General features: G+C 48.4%; 1 protein-coding gene across 1 annotated transcript in view; it reads right to left on the bottom strand.

The window, feature by feature from the left end:
- LOC147099459 (cytochrome P450 2J2-like) overlaps positions 1-10,742 on the bottom strand; it is a 28,985-nt gene extending 18,243 nt beyond the window's left edge. The window contains exons 1-3 of the mRNA XM_085969632.1: positions 10,299-10,742; positions 6,364-6,526; positions 1,377-1,529 (exon numbers count right to left, since the gene is read on the bottom strand). Of these exons, the coding sequence (XP_085825758.1) occupies positions 1,377-1,529; positions 6,364-6,526; positions 10,299-10,514 (532 nt within the window). The 5' untranslated portion in view covers positions 10,515-10,742. The remainder of the gene's footprint in view (positions 1-1,376; positions 1,530-6,363; positions 6,527-10,298) is intronic.
- Positions 10,743-19,090: the final 8,348 nt, after the last annotated feature.

The following is a 19,090-nucleotide window of genomic DNA, read 5'->3' as shown; positions in this document are numbered from 1 at the left end:
GCGGGCTTAACAAGGTCAATCAGAGGAAAATCCTGCTGGTTGGCCAGAAGCTGATGGAGGCGGGGTTGAAAGCCAGCAAGCAGCAGTCCCGCCTCCAAAAGCTTCCCATTGACAAAATCCAGCCCTACAACTTAGCAAGTGCTAACTTAACAATTTATCAACATTTAATCCAAATTATAAGATTTAATACAACTGTTTGAGGAAACTGTTTCTGCTCCTTGACACGATCGTTGATCTGCATCTTCTGGCCCATTTGTGGACTATGAGACAATGGAAGTGGAACTTTGTATGTCTTGTAGAGGTTGCCTCTGAAGATTGTGAATGCAGCAAAGCATCCACTTCTACCGGAGGTAGATCTGCACTGATGAAGCAACCCCATATAAATGGGGAACTGTCCCAAAAAGTGCACAAGATGGTCACTGGTCATAATGGCTAGGAAATAAAGTTTGCTGAGATGTCCGCTTGGGCGTCCCAACAATAACAACAACAACTTGCATTAACATAGCACCTTTAACGTAGTAAAACATCCCAAAGCGCTTCACAGGAGTGTTATCAAACAAAATTTGACACCCTGAGCCACTTAAGGAGATATTAAGATAGGTGTCCAAAAATGTGGTCAAAGAAGCCTCTTAAAGGAGGAGAGAGAGACAAAGAGTTTTAGGGAGGGAATGCCAGAGCTTAGGGCCTTGGCAGCTGAAGGCACGGCCACCAATGGTGGAGCGGTTATAATCAGGGATGCGCAAGAGGCCGGAATTGGAAGAACGCCGAGATCTCGAAGGTTTGTAGGGCTGGAGGAGGTTACAGAGATAGGGAGGCGCGGGGCCATGGAGGGATTTGTTTCAGGAGTAACCCTTGATTAGGATTATATGAAGACCTTTGATGCACAGCAAGGCTTCAGGGTGACGGCACGGCCGCCAATGGTGGAGCGATGAGAAGTGAAGGATCCCAATGCAGAGTGCTGCCATGCCATGTGACCTCGGGTTGCCAACTCTGCTGGGTGCATGCCTGGAGCTTCCATCACATGATCCACTGCCTCAAACAACCCCGCCCCCACATTCCCGCCATTGGCTAATCCTCCCGGCCCACTGCCTTCCCACCTCAATTGGAAAGGGAACAAACTCTGTTACCCAATCGGATTAACCTTGGCCGTTAGTGAAACATAACTATAACAAGTAAATGAAAGAGTTTGAAGGAAATGAGAAAGAAAGACAATTTTTTTTTTAATGGCCCTATGATTTTTGTCTCCCGAGGTTGCTCCCAGCAGTGTCCTACTTACCAATCTTCAATTGCTGGAGACTCCAGGATAATCCTGGAGGTTTGGCAACCTTAGTGTGACCTTGTCATAACAAGTTAAGGAGATAAAACACAGAATTTACCTTTTGATGCTTTAAAGACTTCAGTCAGATACCGGACTTCTTCCAGAATTTTCTCCTCAAAGGCAATTTTGCCTAAACCAAAGTTTCGTAAAACCGTCAGTGTAAATCTCCGTTGCTGCTTCCAGGACCTCCCGTAGGGGGCCACGATAATGCCTAGCAGGAAGGGGGAAAAGAGTGGATAAATAATAATAACCAGTTTCCTCTACCTGTCTTTTGAGGACTAAGAGAAAGTTCACAGCACATCGGTGACCCAGTAGTTCACTTACAATCTGACGCCTCGCGCTAGGAAACGAAATCCCTTCTGGTTGGGACTGGGTCGGAATAAGATGGCTATTTTCAGTCACTGATTTTTTTGCTCTCACAATGACAACCATTCTGACACAGACCCGCTGCCTCATCAACAACAAATTGCATTTATATAGAGCCTTTAACGTAGCAAAACGTCCCAAGGAGCTTCACAAAAGATTTACCAGTGAAAGCATTTTTGACACCGAGCCACATAAGGAGACATCAGGACAGATGATCAAAAGCTTGGTCAAAGAGGTAGGTTTTAAGGAGCATCTTAAAGGAAAAGAGAGAGGTGGAGAGGTGGAGAGGTTTAGGGAAGGATTTCCAAAGTTTAGGTCCTCGGCAGCTGAAGGCACGGTCGCCAATGCTGAAGCGATTAAAATCAGGGATGCGCAAGAGACCAGAATCAAATCAAATCAAAAATCAAATCAAATCAACTTTTATTGTCATTGTTAGTGCACAAGTGCAGTACAACGAAATGTAGGCTTGCGGCTCCCGAGAGTGTACATTTAGATTAAGACATTTAAACATTCAACATACATTTGGCTTGTAATACATTAACATAAACATAACCATAATAAAGTGCATTGGCAGATGTGCAGGCTTTAGAGTTTATTTGTGGAGTTCAGTAGGATGACAGCCCTGGGAAAGAAGCTGTTCCTAAATCTGGTCGTACGGGTGCAAATGCATCTGTGGCGTCTCCCAGATGGCAGGAGGGCGAACAGACTGTGGCTGGGGTGGGTAGGGTCTTTGATGATGGACCGTGACCTCCGTAAACAGCGTTTCTGGCATATGTGCTCTATGGTCGGTAGCCGGGTGCCGGTAATGCGTTGGGCAGTTTTGACTACCCGCTGCAGGGCTTTCCGGTCATAGTAGCTACAGCTGCCATACCATACTGTGATACAGTTCGTCAGGATGCTCTCTATTGTGCAGCGGTAAAAGTTTGAGAGGATCAGGGGTGACAGGTTACATCCCTTCAGCCTCCTTAGGAAATATAGGCGCTGCTGGGCCTTCTTCACCAGAGAGGAGGTATTGATGGACCAGGAGAGGTCTTCCGTGATGTGGACTCCGAGGAACTTAAAGCTGTCCACCCTTTCCACCACAGCCCCATTGATGTGGATGGGGGTGTGACTTCCGCCTTTAGACTTCCTGAAGTCCACAATGATTTCTTTGGTTTTCTTGATGTTAAGGGCCAGGTTGTTATCGGCGCACCACTTCACGAGATGCTGGACCTCCTCCCTGTAGGCTGACTCATCGTTGTTGGTGATCTGGCCTACTACCATGGTATCATCCGCAAACTTGATGATGGTGTTGGAACCATGAACAGCCACACAGTCGTGGGTGAAGAGGGAGTAGAGGAGGGATCTCGAAGGCTTTTGGGCTGGAGGCGGTTACAGAGACAGGGAGGGGTGAGGCGGTTACAGAGACAGGGAGGGGTGAGGCGGTTACAGAGACAGGGAGGGGTGAGGCGGTTACAGAGACAGGGAGGGGTGAGGCGGTTACAGAGACAGGGAGGGGTGAGGCGGTTACAGAGACAGGGAGGGGTGAGGCGGTTACAGAGACAGGGAGGGGTGAGGCAGTGGAAGGATTTGAGAACATGGGTGAAGATTTTGAAATTGCAGTGTTGTCGGAACGGGAGACAATGTGGGTCAACAAGCACAGAGGGGGTGATGGGTGAACGAGACTTGGTGCGAGTTAAGATACGGGCAGCAGAGTTTTGGGTGAGCGCAAGTTTATGTAGGGTGGAAGGTCGGAGGCCAGCCAGGAAAGCCTTGGAATAGTCAAGTCTAGAGTTAACCAAGGCATGGATGAAGCTTCCGGCAGGAGATGAGCTGAGGCAGGGTTGGAATCGGGCGGTGTCGCGGAGGTGGAAGTAGGCGGTCTTGGTGATGGAGCGGATATGTGGTCGGAAGCTCATCTCGGGGTCAAAACACAACACCAAGGTTGAGAATGGTCTGGCTCATCTTCAGGCAGATGGAAACAGTGGGTAGAGAGTCTCTGTTTTGGCGAGAACACCTCACATGAGTTGGGATTGGGGTGGAGTCGGAGGGAGGGGTGGGCGAAAGTCTTGCTCCACCCGCTACACCAGCCCGAAAAGAGAATCTAGCGCCTTTAATTCTAGAAACAAGTAGGAAGCTCTACCTGCGGGGTGCGTGGCGATAGTTTGTTGTCTTCAAAACAAACCACAAAACATGCTTGTGTTAGATTTCCCTCCAACATAACTAAAACCCTTTCATAGATAACAGCCAACTTCTTTCTCTCCATTGCACTTTTCCATACCTTATTAAAGGTTATAGAGGCACTGGAGAAGGTGCACAAAATGATACCAAAACTGAGAAGTTATGCCTATCAGGAAAGATTAAACAGAGTCTAGAAAGGAGAAGGCTGAGAGGTGACCTAATAAAAGTCTTTAAGATTATGAAGGGGTTTGATAGGGTAGACGTAGAGATGTTTCCACTTCTGCAAGAGACTAAAACTAGGGGTCATCAATACAAGAACGTCAACAATAAATCCAGTAGGGAATTCAGGAGAAACCGCTTTACCCAGGGAGTGGTGAGAATGTGGAACTCGCTCCCACACAGAGTGGTTGAGGCGAATAGTATAGATGCATTTAAGGGGAAGCTAGATAAACACATGAGGAAGAAAGGAACAGAAGGATAAGCTGATTTTTTCTAAATTCATTTGTGGGATGTGGGCGTCGAGCATTTATTGCCCATCACTAGTTGCCCTTGAGAAGGTGGTGGTGAGCCGCCTTCTTGAACCGCTGCAGTCCGTGTGGTGAAGGTGCTCCCACAGTGCTGTTAGGGAGGGAGTTCCAGGATTTTGACCCAGCGACGATGAAGGAATGGCGATATACGTCTAAGTCAGGATGGTGTGTGACTTGGAGGGGAACTTGGAGCTGGTGGTGTTCCCATGCGCCTGCTGCCCTTGTCCTTCTAGGTGGAAGAGGTTGCGGGTTTGGGAGGTGCTGCCGAAGAAGCCTTGGCGAATTGCTGCAGTGCATCTTGTAGATGGTACACACTGCAGCCACGGTACGCCGGTGGTGGAGGGAATGAATGTTTAAGGTGGTGGATGGGGTGCCAATCAAGCGGGCTGCTTTGTCCTGGATGGTGTCGAGCTTCTTGAGTGTTGTTGGAGATGCACTCATCCAGGCAAGTGGAGAGTATTCCATCACACTCCTTACTTGTGCCTTGTAGATGGTAGAAAGACTTTGGGGAGTCAGGAGGTGAGACACTCGCCGCAGAATACCCAGCCTCTGACCTCAACCTTTAATGATCACATAGCATAGCCTTCAATCTAATTTGGGAGGTGCTGCCGAAGGAGCCTTGGCGAGTTGCTGCAGTGCATCTTGTAGGTGTTACACACTGCATAGAAGGATATGCTGATGTTAGGTGAAGAGGGGTGGGAGGAGGCTCGTGTGGAGCAAAAACACCAGCACAGACCAGTTGGGCCGAATGGCCTGTTTCTGTGCTGTAAATACTATGTCATTCTTTTCTGAAGGTCATAACTCATTCTGATCATACGATGGTGGCGGCCATTCTTCATCCTGTGTGAGAATGGATAGTGAGCTTTGGGAGGGCATTACTACCAATGAAGTGCTTTTCGATTTGCACAGCCACAGCTGTAATGCAGGAAAAATTGGCAGCCAATTTGCACACAACAATAAGATAAATGACCAGATAATCTGATTTAGGGACGTTGGTTGAGGGATAAATCTTCGCCAGGGTACCAAGGAGAACTCCCCTACCCCCCATCGAATAGTGGACCTGAGAGGGGAAACGGCTTAATGGCTCATCCGAAAGACGGCACCTCCGACAGTGCAGCGGAGCTCCCACTGTACTGGATTGAAGATTCAGCCTGGAATACGTGCTCAAGTCTCTGGAGTGGGGCTTGAATTTAGAGGCGAGAGTGCTTACCACTGACCCGAGGCTGTCACCTAGATTAGCAATCAAGAACAGGAGCTCTAGCCCAATTTGTTTCCCGCCCCTGCAGTACTGTCACTCCAGCTGAGCCCAGATAACTCGGCACAGATCAGGGATCAAATCTGGGATCGTTGACGTGTGGCTCGGTTTCACCCCAGTCAATGTACTTAAGCACTGAGGGTCTTCCCACCTGCCACCCTCTGTGAACTTCAGCTCATCCAAAACTTGGCTGCCCCGTGTCCTAACTCGCACCAAGTCCCGTTGGCCCATCACCCCCTGTGCTCGCTGACCTACATTGGCTGCCGGTCTGGCAACGCCGCCATTTTAGAATTCTCATCCTGGTTTTCAGATCCGTCCATGGCCCTCGCCCCCCTTCCTATTTCTGTAACCTCCTCCAGCCCCACGACCCTCCGAGATCTCTGCGCTCCTCTAATTCTGCCCTCTTGCGCATCCCCGATATTAATCGCCGCACCATCGGCAGCCGTGCCTTCAGCTGCCTGGGCCCTAAGCTCTGGAATTCCCTCCCTGAGCCTCTCTACCTCTATCTCGTCCTTTAAGTCGCTCCTTAAAACCTCCCTCTTTGGCCAAGCTTTTGGTCACCTGTCCTATTATCCCCAAATGTGAATCGGGGTCAAATTTTGTTTGATAACGCTCCTGTGAAGCGCCTTGGGACGTTTTACTACCTTAAAGACGCTATGTAAATGCTAGTTGTTGTTGTTACAGTAACTTTCCAGGGCGTTACAGGAAAATGAAACAAACTCATAAAAGCTTAATACCTTGACCTTTCGTCAAATCATCAAGTAGAGGAAAATGTGGCCGCCCTGCAAATTCTCTACTGTTTTGGACGAGGGCCTCTTGAATGATCTGAAACCCATTGAGGGCAACGATAGGTATCCCCATTGCATAGCACGTAAAAATGTTCCCGTACTTCTTGGAAAGCTGTTTTTGGGGGAAAGGGAAGGAAAGAAAAACAAAAAGATGATGGGCACTTTTGTACGTCTCGCCGCAATTTACCCCCAAAAAGTTTGAAAACAAATCTCGCTACTTGATGAACTTTCATAGCAGACTGCTTTAGGAGCTTCCTTATTCCAAAATTACATAGAATTACACAGGCCAATCAGACCAACAGGTCCATGCCGGTGTATATGCTCCACACCAGCCTCCTCCCACCCCTCATCATCTCACCCTGTCAACATACCCTCCTATTTCTTTCTCCCTCATGTGTTTATCCAGCCTCCCCTTAGATCCATCTATACTGTTCACCTCACCGTGGTAACGAATTCCACGTTCTCACCACTTTCTGAGTAAAGAGATTTCTCCTGAATTCCTTCTTGGATTTTTCAGTGACCATCCAATATTTATGGCCCCTGGTTCTGGTCTCCCCCACAAGTGGAAACATCTTCTCCACGTCTGCCCTATCGAACCACGTCACAATTTTAAAGACCTCTCTCCAAAGAACTGGGCGTTCTCTTAAATATTTCTTGCATTCACTGGCTCATTCCCCATTTTATAGCGTCTGAGGCTGAAGGAAGGTTAATCACTGTACATTACTGTATAGATGCCTTCCCAGTTCCTGTTGAAGGAACTAGAGGAAGGGTTAAGTTCTGTGGTGCAGAAACAGCGCCCAGATTGAAAAGGGAAGAGATGGCCAATCAGAAAGTAGTGATTAGATGACTCTAAGTTTGGGTATTAAAAGTCGATTCTATGGGCTGGATTTTGTCAATGGAGAGCTTTTGGAGGCGGGACTCCCGCTTGTTGGGTTTTAGTCCCGCCTCCATCGACTTGTGGCCAACCCACGCTATTTTCCCTTGATTGACCTTGTTAAGCCCACCCAGCGGGCCTAGCAGGCCAATTAAGGGGAAGCCGGTTACAGAGAACGTCAGTGAGTGACATTTCATCTGGCAAGAGCTTTTGACAGATGAATTGTCATCGTTTGACAGCTCTGTAAAGCTGTCAAACACTGACAATCTGTCTTCTAAGTTCAGTCCTGTCACTCAGTCCGAGTTACAGAGCTCTCCTGAGCAGAAAGCAGAGGCTGCAGCTTTTGACAGTTCAGCGGCCATTCTGCTTTCTGTGCTGGTGAGCTGAGGGACTCCCGAGACCTGAAGGGAGGAAGCCTGCAGGAAGAAGTAAAGTTAAGTAAAACTTATTAAAACATTTTAAACACACCTCACACACTTACCTCTGCACACATGCACCCATCACTCACCTGCACACCGGACATCTCGGCCCCTCCGACCCCCACTGACCAACGGCCCGCCTCGCTGACTCTGGCGAGATTCGGAGCCGTCGGGAAACCCACACTTCAGGGCTGAAAATAGGGATTAGCCAAAAAAACGCCTGTTAACTACCTGTTAACTACCTGTTAACTACCTGTTAACAGGCAGTTAATTGGCATTAATCCCTGACATGAATCTTGTCATTCATGTGGAAATGACTTATGAAATAATACTGAGCGGCCTGCGGGTGGCGCTGTCCAGAGAGAGTATAAATACTCGGGCATGGGCCCAGCTTGCTCAGGACATTCTTTAACAGGAACTAGTGAAGGACACAACTAGATCTCCATGTTGAAAAACAGTTGATTAAAGCTTTGTTTAACGCTTAGACCAAGTGCCTGGTAGTTTTCTTACGTCAAACCCCTTCCCGCCTCGAGGAGATGGGACCCGGTGCGGGTCGGGTACCCGCCTCCTGGGAAGATGGCACGGAGGCGGGTTGGGGCGGGATAGGTACCCGCCCCCAGATACTGCCATTTTCCCGGCAGTCCCGCCTCCAAACCCACCTCCCCAGGGCTGGCAAAATCGCCCCCTATGAGTTAAGGAAGACTGAAGAAAATAGGGAACTATCTGTGACATTGGAAAGAAAGAAAGAACTTGCATTTATCTCGCACCGTTCGTGACCTCAGGACGTCCCAAAGCGCTTTACAGCCAATGAAGTACTTTTTGAAGTGTAGTCACTGTTGTAATGTAGGAAACGCTGCAACCGATTTTGCGCACAGCAAGCTCCCACAATCAGCAATGAGATATTGACCAGATAATCTGTTTTTTAGTGATGTTGGTTCAGGGCTAAATATGGGCCCAGGACAGGAAACGTCAATATAAAAGACCGCCAAACAACGATAATGTTTTTGGAGGGTATCTCGCTGCTGCCTTGCTGTGATGGTGACGGTGATCGAGGCTTGTAAAGTGGGTCAGCCACCTGAGGAACGCATACTGCACCCATGGCTGATATTACGGAGCTTCCCCCATGCCTGCCTGAAGTTAGCCTGCGCCATTTAACATTGAGCATGGCTGTCAGCTTCACACCGACAGGAGCCCCCGATTTTGACTCCGGATGCACTCGCGGTGGGCTTGCGGCAGGGGCGGCAGGGTAGCCCCCCATGGACTCCCTTGGCTCGAGGCCCAGGCCATTTTAACTCACAGGCTCATTTACATTTCTCCGCGTTGTCTCCCGCCTAAAGCCAACAGGAATGATGCCTGGAGGACGGGGCGGGGGGGAGCGGTGGGGAGGGGGACATTCGGGCGGGGGGCCAATTCCGCCACTGACCCAAGGCACGGTCCCCCGGGATAATGTTAGTCCTGGGAGGATGTGGGGGAGGGGGGGAGTGGGAGGTCCTGCAAAACAGCTGCCGGTGATGGGAGCGAATGTGAAGGGCGGGTCTGGAAAGGCCTGAGGATTCCTTGTGTGGGGCACTGCCTCCTCCTGCTCCAGAGGAAAAACTCTCGACTCCGCCTGATCCAAGACTAATCCTCACCAAAAAATAAAAGTGAGATGCACGAAACGCAAATCCTCTTTGCCGGTGAGCTGTCTGGTGATGTCCAACAGGCAGCGCGTAGGCCTCGTGTAGAGGAGACCCAGGGCCCAATACCAGGTGAGACTCGAGCCTACCCGTTCCGAGCGAGAACCAATTTCTCGGCCTCGGAGTTTGAAAGATGAGAGAGGTGTTCAAAATCATGAAGATAGAGCAAATAAGGAAAAAACTGCTTCCCGCTGGTGGGAGGGGTCGGTAACCAGAGGACACAGCTTTAAGGCAGTTGGCAAACGAACCAGTGGAGACAGGAGGAGAAAAAAATGTATGCAGCGAGATCTTATGATCTGGAACCCACTGCCTGAAAGGACAGCGGAAGCAGATTGAATAACTTTTAAAAGGGAATTGGATAAATACTTGAAGAGGAAAAATTTGCAGGTCTACGGGGGAAGTGGAACTAATTGGAGAGCTCTACCAAAGAGCCGGCACAGACACGATGGGCCGAGTGGCCTCCTTTGTGCTGTGTCATTCTCGGATTCTATGACCGCTCCCTTTGCTCTCTGGTATTTTATGCCCTTGTGTGACCAATGGAAATACGGCTCCCCGCTTATCAAAAACCCCTCCTATCACCTCTTGCCAAATCTCCTCTTCGCCTAATCTGTTCCGATGGAAAGAAAAAGCCCCAGATTCTCTAGCCTTTGCTCATAACTAGAGCTTTTCCTCCAATATTGTGTGCACATCCCCTGCAGGAAGTAGTAAATCACTAATCCCCCGCCCCACCCAAACTGAGTAACCAGGGACTAGAGGCAACAAACAAAGTGAGAGATGTGCAACATTTATCCTTACAGGCTTGGGAATATATTTTATCTCCTTAACATAGAAGTCAAACAAAACAATCACAAATCGAGACTTAGGCTTCAATCAAATAAGAGACGGAGAAAGATTGGGAGCGGGAGCAGCCATTACCTCAGTGAGAGCCAGGTGGGGCGCCTGTCCCCCGATGAAGATGTTTCCAGCGAGTGACCACATGGGTGGTCCTGGGGGTAGTCCGCTAGATCGCCTGACTTTCATCACAGACATCATGGTTAAAAACACCGCCAGGAAGATCAGGAGGGTTTGTAGATCGAGATATCGAAGCCAACAAAGAGGTGCCCCCTCCAACAACTGCTCCACGATTGCCATTCTCAACGTTTCAGAAGCACCCAGCACCTAACGCTTTTGCTTCAGTTTATGCTTTATATAAATGAATGAAAGGTTTACAACTTTATAAAGCAACTCGTCCTTCAAAAGGCAAGAGCAGACTTGTTTTTTTTTTCCAGATGCAAGTCCTGTAATCAGGAGAGTCCAGAGTCCAGTTTTTCAGCTTTTCTTGTTGACGGAGTTTTGCAGTTTTTCTTGTTGACTGAGTCCTCAGCGAGGAGTGGCTGATAAACCTCCGGAGGGGGTCATTTTGCTGGCATTGTATTGATTGGTAGTCGGGTTGCTATAGTTTGCCAACAGCCTCTGGCAGAGTTCCCAGGCAGCAGCCTCTCTTTCATACCTCCTCTATATTTCGGAAAGTGTACCATTGCAGCCTTGGTCCAATCATGGACAAAAGAGTTGAATTCCAGAGGTGAGATGAGACTATCCTTCCACCTGTGCAGCGCCTTGGGAAGTTTTACTACGTTAAAGGCGCTATATAAATACAAGTTGATGTTGGTGTAATGGAGTTGTTTGGAGTATACAGAGTTCATGGTGGAGCTAAAAGTTGATGTTCTTGGTCCTCCGTGTTTATCTGGCGGAACTTGTGGCTTATCCCAGAATAAGGGAATAATCTTTACTCCTGGGTGGGAGTCTCCCACAAACAACTGCACCAGCAACCGAATTCAAGACAACAATCTGTATGTCAAGCTTTTCATGTGCGCCGCAGAGAGATTTGTTGCCGTTTTGTACAAGTGTTCAGTTCTGAACTAAAAGCTTCTTCCACAAGGTTTCGATGACCCACAAACACAGCAGGCCTCCCATGACGCCTTGTTTATTGGAAAGTTTAAAGGGGCCACGTCCTCTTTGCATACCAATGTCATTGGGATGGCTTGGGGCTTTATTATCGGCCTGGCCGATAATGTGACACCAGACCCACAGCAATGTGGTTGACTCTTAACTGCCCTCTGAGGTTCAAGAAGGCAGCTCACCACCACCACCTTCTCGAGGGCACTTAGGGATGGGCAATAAATGCCGGCCTTGCCAGCGACGCGCACATCCCGTGAACGAATTTTAAAAAAATTATCTTGAAAGGGGAGTTGACAGCGTCTGTTCTGAGCAATATTTAATGAATGATATTGCTGGTCATATAATTCCAGAAAGAGATTCATGATTTTTTGATATATGACTTTATTATCTGACTATGAAATGAAAAAGATGCCAGATGTGTTCCAATCATTTGCTTCGTAATATTAATGCTTTTTTCTCTGAAAGGTGCTGGGAGCTGCAGGAATGGGAGCCCCCAAAAACTAAGGCTGCACCCAGGTTCAATGAGGTCTTTCTCCATGCTCTTGCTGAGGGAGTTAGAGGACGTCAGGAGGTCCTCTTCTCTGGAAACGGAAGGAGGAGGGTCTCCTCAGCAAACCAAGGCAGCTTGGCTGCAAATTGCTGAGGAGGTGAGCTTGAGGTCTGTGTGCAGACGCACATGGGTTTAGTGTCGAAAATGGTTTAATGAGCTGCTGAGGTCACCTAAAGTGTGGCCTCTGAGTTCAGGGAAATGGAAGTTCAAGAGTGACGGCTCGGGGCGATTTCCATGTAGAATGTTGGTGGTGACACTGAGCACAAACCACCGTTTATTGGACAGATGATGCCTGGGGCTTGAGACTGTCGGACTTATATTCATCTCCATGTGCCGGCCACCTGTGGTTGAAGCATAAGCTTACGTGAATTTACCATGACTGAGTGCATCCCTTGCCTGACGGCCAGCAATGTGGTCGCCTGCTGCTGGATTGGCCACATCCGGCCCCGCAAGGCATCGCTCCCCGTCCTCGTCCTCATCCTCCTCCTCGTCCTCTTCATCTTCCTCCAAGGAGGCTGTGTGCTGAGCCAATTGTTCATCCGGCAGCACTAAGCCGCGCTGCTCTTCCTCCGAATCTGACGACCAGGATGAGAGGATGTAAACGGTTCCCATCCCCTTGTTATAGATTCCAGTTGAGGCAAGAAGCGTGCAAGCGCACACTCAAAGTGGCCTGAAATTATTCCAATCAGTTCAAACAGCAGATGTGTGTCAGCTTGGCCAGTCACAAGGTCAGTAGATTTGCAAAATCTTATCCCAAACCTCCAACAACAAAGTTGTTGCATTTGAATGTCAGCCATGTTCCAGGAGCGCTTTTAAAGTGCTGCACCAATAATGACTACAGATCATGTCCTCCACCAACCCGCCTCATTGCAGCTGGACTGTTTCTGACAAGACGGGAAACAGGAGCCGGAGGCACGAAGATGGGAAACCTCCATCAAACTAGGATTAGCAAGGCCTTAACTACCTGTCCCACCGGTTGGAGTCGGGTCAGTTTGGGAGCGGCTCAACAAACACCCACGAAAATCGCGTGGGGGCGGGATGGAGGCGGGTTGGGTGTCTGAAGCCATTTTTCCCGATTTTCGCAGCTGGCCCGCCTCCAAACCCGCCCCCTCGTGGCTGTTAAAATCGAGCCCACAGAGTCTTTCAGCACAGGGAAAGGCCATTCAGCCCATCAGGCCTGTGCCGGCTCTTTGAAAAGCGCCATCCAATTAATCCCACTCCTCTGCTTTTCCCCCATCGCCCTGCTAATTGTTCCTTTACAATTATATATCCAATTGCCGTTTGAAAGTTACTGTTGGATCTGCTTCCACCGCCCTCTCAGGCAGCGCGTTCCTAACAACAACAACCCCTGAACGGCCTGGCTCAAATGTTAAGGTTGTGCCCCCTTGTTCTGGGCTCTCCCAACAGAGGAAATAGTTTCTCTCCATCTACCCTATCGAACCCTTTAGTCATCTTAAACACCTCAAGTAGATCACCCCTTAATCTTCTATATTGAAGGGAATGCAAGTCTGGCCTCGCAATCTAACCCTATTAATATTGATAGATCTCTGCTAATATAGAACTGGAACCAAAATAGAGTTTCTGTTTGGTTACATCAACAGGAATTTTGTGAGTTAGTACATTTGCACATATTCTGCTCGCTGAGCGCCGGGCTAGAATTAAGGCAGGTGCTGTGCGTTTTTGCACAGACTGAGGGGGCTGGATTTTGCCAATGGGGAGCTTTTGGAGGCGGGACTCCCACTTGTCGGGTTTCAGTCCCGCCTCCATCGATTTCTGGCCAACCCACGCTATTTTCCCTTGATTGACCTTGTTGAGCCCGCCCAGCGGGTTTAGCAGTCCAATTAAGGGAAAGCCGGTTACAGAGAACGTCAGTGTATGACGTTTCATCTCTCATAAATTTTTGACTGGTGAATTGTCATCGTTTGACAGCACAGCTCTGTGAAGCTGTCAAACACTGACATTACCTGTAGTTTGATGAGTTCTTGAATTCAAGACCTTATCAAACTTCTTTCTTTAGCAGAAATGAGATGGTTGCTGCATTGGAGAATGCAGCGGCCATCTGTCATCTCTACCGCGGAGGTGTGAGACTCTGCGCATACCCACCGACTGAAGCCTACAGGAAGAAACAAAGGTAAGTAAACTTTTTCTAACACTTTCCACTTACCTCACATACTCACCTCTCCACACTTGCACCCATCACTTACCTTCACAGTGCACTTTTGCACCCCTCCGATCCCCGCAGACCCACTGCTCACCTCGGTGACCCTGGCAGGTTTCAGAGCCTTCGGGAAGCCCGCACTTGTGAGGGCAAAATGGGGAAAATCCTCTTATCTGCCTGTTAACTACCTGTTAACAGGCAGTTAAGTGGCAGTAATCCCCTTCCCGCCTCCAGGAGACGGGACCCGGCGTGGGTCGGCTTTTTATGCTGCCAGTGTGTATCACTGTTAACCGCCAGGCACATTTCCAAGTTGGAACCTGCGTGATAAAGGGACCCTCCCTCTTTATAATAAGTCAGACATGTTAATGGATGGGATACATCTCTCCTATCATTGAAGCCTGCTTTTCACGATGTCCAATTGTAAACAAGTTTCATAATCAATTTATGAATTGAACCACTTACTCCCCGTAATATCGTCTGTCTCCGCCCCTGCCTCAGCTCATCTGCTGCTAAAACCCTCATCCATGCCTTTGTTACCTCCAAACTCATAAGAACATAAGATGTAGGAGCAGGAGTCGGTCATTCGGCCCCTCGAGCCTGCTCCGCCATTCAATGAGATCATGGCTGGCCTGATCTTGGCCTCAACTCCACTTCCCTGCCCGCTCCCCATAACCCTTCACTCCCTTACCTTTCAAAAATCTGTCTCTCTCCACCTTGAATATATTCAATGACCCAGCCTCCACAGCTCTCTGGGGAAGAGAATTCCAAAGGTTCACGACCCTCTGAGAGAAGAAATTCCTCCTCATTTCCGATTTAACAGGGTGCCCCCTTATTCTGAAATTCTGCCCCCTAGTTCTAGATTCCCCCACGAGGGGAAACATCCTCTTTGCGCCTACCCCGTCAAGCCCCTTCAGACTCTTATATGCTTCAATCTAAAATGACACGACGATTCCAATGCTCTCCTGGCCGGCCTCCAACTTCCCACCTTCCGTAAACTTGAGCTGATCTAAAACTCTGCAGCCCGTATCTCAAGTCCCGTTCACCCAACGCCCCTATATTGGCTCCTGGTTCGGCAACGCCTCGATTTTAAAATCCTCATCCTTATTTTCAAATCCCTCCATGGCCTCGCTCCCCCCCTCCCTATCTCTGTAACCTCCTCCGGCCCCACAACCATCCGCAATCTCTGCGCTCCTCCAACACTGGCCTCCTGCGCATTTATGATTCTTCATCGCTGCACCATTGGCGGCCGTGCCTTCAGCTGCCTTGGCCCTATGCTAAGGAATTCCCTCCCTAAACCTCTCCGCCTCTCCTCCTTTAAGATGCTCCTTAAAACCTACCTCGTTGGCCAAGCCTGTCCTAATAGCTTCCTGTGTGGCTCGATGTCAAATTTTGTTTCTTAACGCTCCTTGGGACGTTTTACTATGTAAACGGCGCTATATAAATGCAAGCTGTTGAACTTAAAATAATAAGCACACAAATCTCCAGATACAACACAGCAAGGGAATACGTACCAAAGGAGCACTAGTTGCAAGTGTCCAGTTATCTTTGTAGAATATTTAGTGCGATGTGGTGTTTAAGATCAATACTGCCTGTTCAGTAGAGCCAGAACCAGAACTGATATGGTTCCTGGCACTGGTAAGCCTGACATCGGTAGTGGGGAAAACGCTAGAGTCCATTATAAAAGATGTAATAGCAGAGCACTTGGAAAACAGCGACCAGATCGGACAAAGTCAGCATGGATTTACAAAAGGTAAATCGTGCTTGACTAATCTACTGGAATTTTTTGAGGATGTAACTGGGAAAATAGATAAGGGAGAACCAGTGGATGTGGTGTTTTTGGACTTTCAAAAGGCTTTCGATAAGGTCCCGCATAAGAGATTAGCGTGTAAAGTTAAGGCACATGGGATTGGGGGCAAGGTATTGACTTGGATAGAGAACTGGTTGGCAGACAGAAAGCAAAGAGTTGGAATAAACGGCTCTTTGTCCGAGTGGCAGGCAGTGACTAGTGGGGTACCGCAGGGATCGGTCCTTGGACCCCAGCTATTCACAATATATATTAATGATCAAGACGAGGGAACTAGATGTAATATCTCCAAGTTTGCAGACGACACAAAGCTGGGTGGGCGTGTGTGCTGTGAGGAGGATGTCCAGAAACTCCAGTATGATTTGGACAGGTTGGGTGATTGGGCCGAAGCATGGCAGATGCAATATAACGTGGATAAATGCGAGGTTATCCACTTTGGTGTCAATAACAGGAAGGCAGATTATTATCTGAATGGCAATAGATTGGGAGAAGGGGAAGTGCAACGAGACCAGGGCGTCCTTGTGCACCAGTCGCTGAAGATAAACATGCAGGTGCAGCAGGCGGTTAAGAAGGCAAATGGTATGTTGGCCTTCGTAGCGAGAGGGTTTGAGTACAGGAACAGGGATGTCTTGCTGCAGTTGTACAGGGCCTTGGTGAGACCACATCTTGAGTATTGTGTGCAGTTTTGGTCGCTTTATCTGAGGAAGGATGTTCTTGCCATGGAAGGAGTGCAGCGAAGATTCACCAGGCTGATACCTGGGATGGCAGGAATGACGTATGAGGAGAGATTGGGTCGATTGGGCTTATACTCGCTGGAGTTTAGAAGAATGAGAGGGGATCTCATTGAAACTTATAAAATTCTAACAGGACTAGACAGACTAGATGCAGGAAGGATGTTCCCGATGGTCGGGGAGTCCAGAACCAGGGGTCACAGTCTAAGGATAAGGGGTAAGCCATTTAGGACAGAGATGAGGAGGAATTTCTTCACCCAGAGAGTGGTGAACCTGTGGAATTCTCTACCACAGATGGCAGTTGAGGCCAATTCATTAAATATATTCAAGAAGGAGTTAGATATATTTCTTACGGCTAAAGGGATCAAGGGATATGCAGAGAAGGCAGGAACAGGGTACTGAATTTGGATGATCAGTCATGATCTCATTGAATGGCGGAGCAGGCTCGAGGGGCCGAATGGCCTACTCCTGCTCCTATCTTCTATATTTCTATGCTGATTGGGTTTAAACAGCTCGACATCACCACCATCAGGAACATGGCAGTACTTCAACCAGCCGCTGACCCAAATTAACTCAGGTACCAAGAAGGAATTGCTTCAATCCTTAAGCTTGCAATTCTCCCCAGCACAGGATTAACCAAATACAGTACCACCTCAATATAATGAACGTGATCCTCCTGCAAGTGGCACGTAATCAAATGGACAATAGCTTGTAGGGGGCGGCCTGTGGGGTCCAGACAGTTATGCCTCTGACTGTTTTATGAGCGGTTCGAATCGCTCCCACGCCCCTGGGTTCTAGACACCGGACTTAGGTACAAGGCGGCGGTACAGAAAACTCGAGTAGACAGGTGGTTGGATGTAAACAAAAACCAAGATTTTATTGAAGAGGAAGAATGGATACAATCTTATGGAAAATTACTAGTGTACACTTCTACAGGCAAAAATACGAAAGAATAACTATACTTATACAGGGAATGGGGAACACACGGCACACCGAGGGCAAACAACAATCTTAACAATCCCCTTATCCTTATCCCACCCCCTATACCTAACTAGGTTAAGCTATGAGGGGTCAGAACTTCATGCTCACCAATCAAAAGGGTTTGTTGGACTCAAAACAGCGGCGGGGTTCGGGATTCGCTCTTGGTGCTCCCTGGAGCCTGCCGTCATCACATGGTCTCCGGGCGCTGCAAGGGCGTTGTCCAGGTTCGAGTACCCCAAAGTTAAAGTCTCTGTTTGGGTACTTCACCTTGCAGGGACGATTCTTTGTCGACAGCCATCAGTTTAAGTTGGTGTGCAGATATTCGCAGGTCGGCTAAGGCTGAGGCCCGATAATTTGAAGCCTACCCTCAGCCCGTCTCCTCAGTTCGTCTCCTCAGTTGGCCTTCCTCAGGTGGTCTTCCCTCCTCCCCTCGTCGTGTCCCGCCTCGCCTGTCCTGAATTGTCCGTGTCCGTCCAATACGGTGCCGGGGCGATTCCAGATGGAGTGGAGAAAGGCACGGGTAAAGGCCAGGGGGTAAGCGCAGGACGGGGAAAGAGCGACAGCCACGAGGGCGAAGAGCCGAAGAGCGGAGAGAAGAGAAGAGAAGAAAGCGATTGCTACCCGGGGGCCTTCAATTATACTCTTTTTGAAAACCCTTATCTGCGCGCCAAATCAGGTTAGTTCTTTGTCTTAATCTTGGCGGGCTATTTTAAATAATGGTAGCAATCCATACTAACTGGTTTTAGATGGCCGGTAATCGCATCTACCGGCCCGATAATTAACTTGCATTGTCATGAAAGTTCCTTGATGGGCCTGTCCAGCCTCGATGGCTCTCTTAATCTGTTTCCGATTATATATGTAGACTGCTTGATGGCCTTAACTATAGGCCTAAACTGATTTTAGATTCATCTCCAATTCGGTCTAATATATAATTCAGAGTCCTGTCTGGTTTCAAAATACAAAGTCTCTCTTCACAGAAACTGCAGCTTTGGCTTCGATCCACAAGCTGTCTGCGTTGCAGAGTCCATTTTAAAATCTCACAGGCTTTCTGCCACGAGGCACAGACGCCATCTTGGGTACCCTTTTTAATTTAAAATGTCCACGCAGGGTCCCGTTTATTAATAATAACCTTCAGGGAAATGTAGAAATTTTGCAAATCTTACAAGCTTCATAAAATAGTTAGGAATTCAGTAAGAAAAGGGCAACTAAATGTTTTACAGCATAGATAACCAGAAACTTGCCCTTGTCTCTCAGTTCTCCTCAGTGTCGGAGATGGAGACAACACATTTATTTAGAATACATAGAATCGTAGAATAGTATAGCACAGAAGGCAGCCATTTGGCCCATTGAGTCTGCGCCGGCTCTTTCGAAGATCAATCCAGTCAGTCCCACTCCCCCGCTCTTTCCCCAGATCCCTGCAATTGTTTCTCCTTCAACTATTGATCCAATTCCCTTTTGAAGGTTACTATTGAATCTGTATCCACCGCCCTATCAGGCAGCGCATTCCAAATCCTAACCCCTCGTTGCGTAAAAAAGTTTTTCTCA

Source organism: Somniosus microcephalus, chromosome 28 (genome assembly GCF_052327205.1).
Source record: "Somniosus microcephalus isolate GS21.2 chromosome 28, FLI_Smic_1.0, whole genome shotgun sequence".
NCBI lineage: Eukaryota > Metazoa > Chordata > Chondrichthyes > Squaliformes > Somniosidae > Somniosus > Somniosus microcephalus.
The sequence above is the reverse complement of the archived record's forward strand: the minus strand, read 5'-3'. Positions and strand labels throughout refer to the sequence as shown.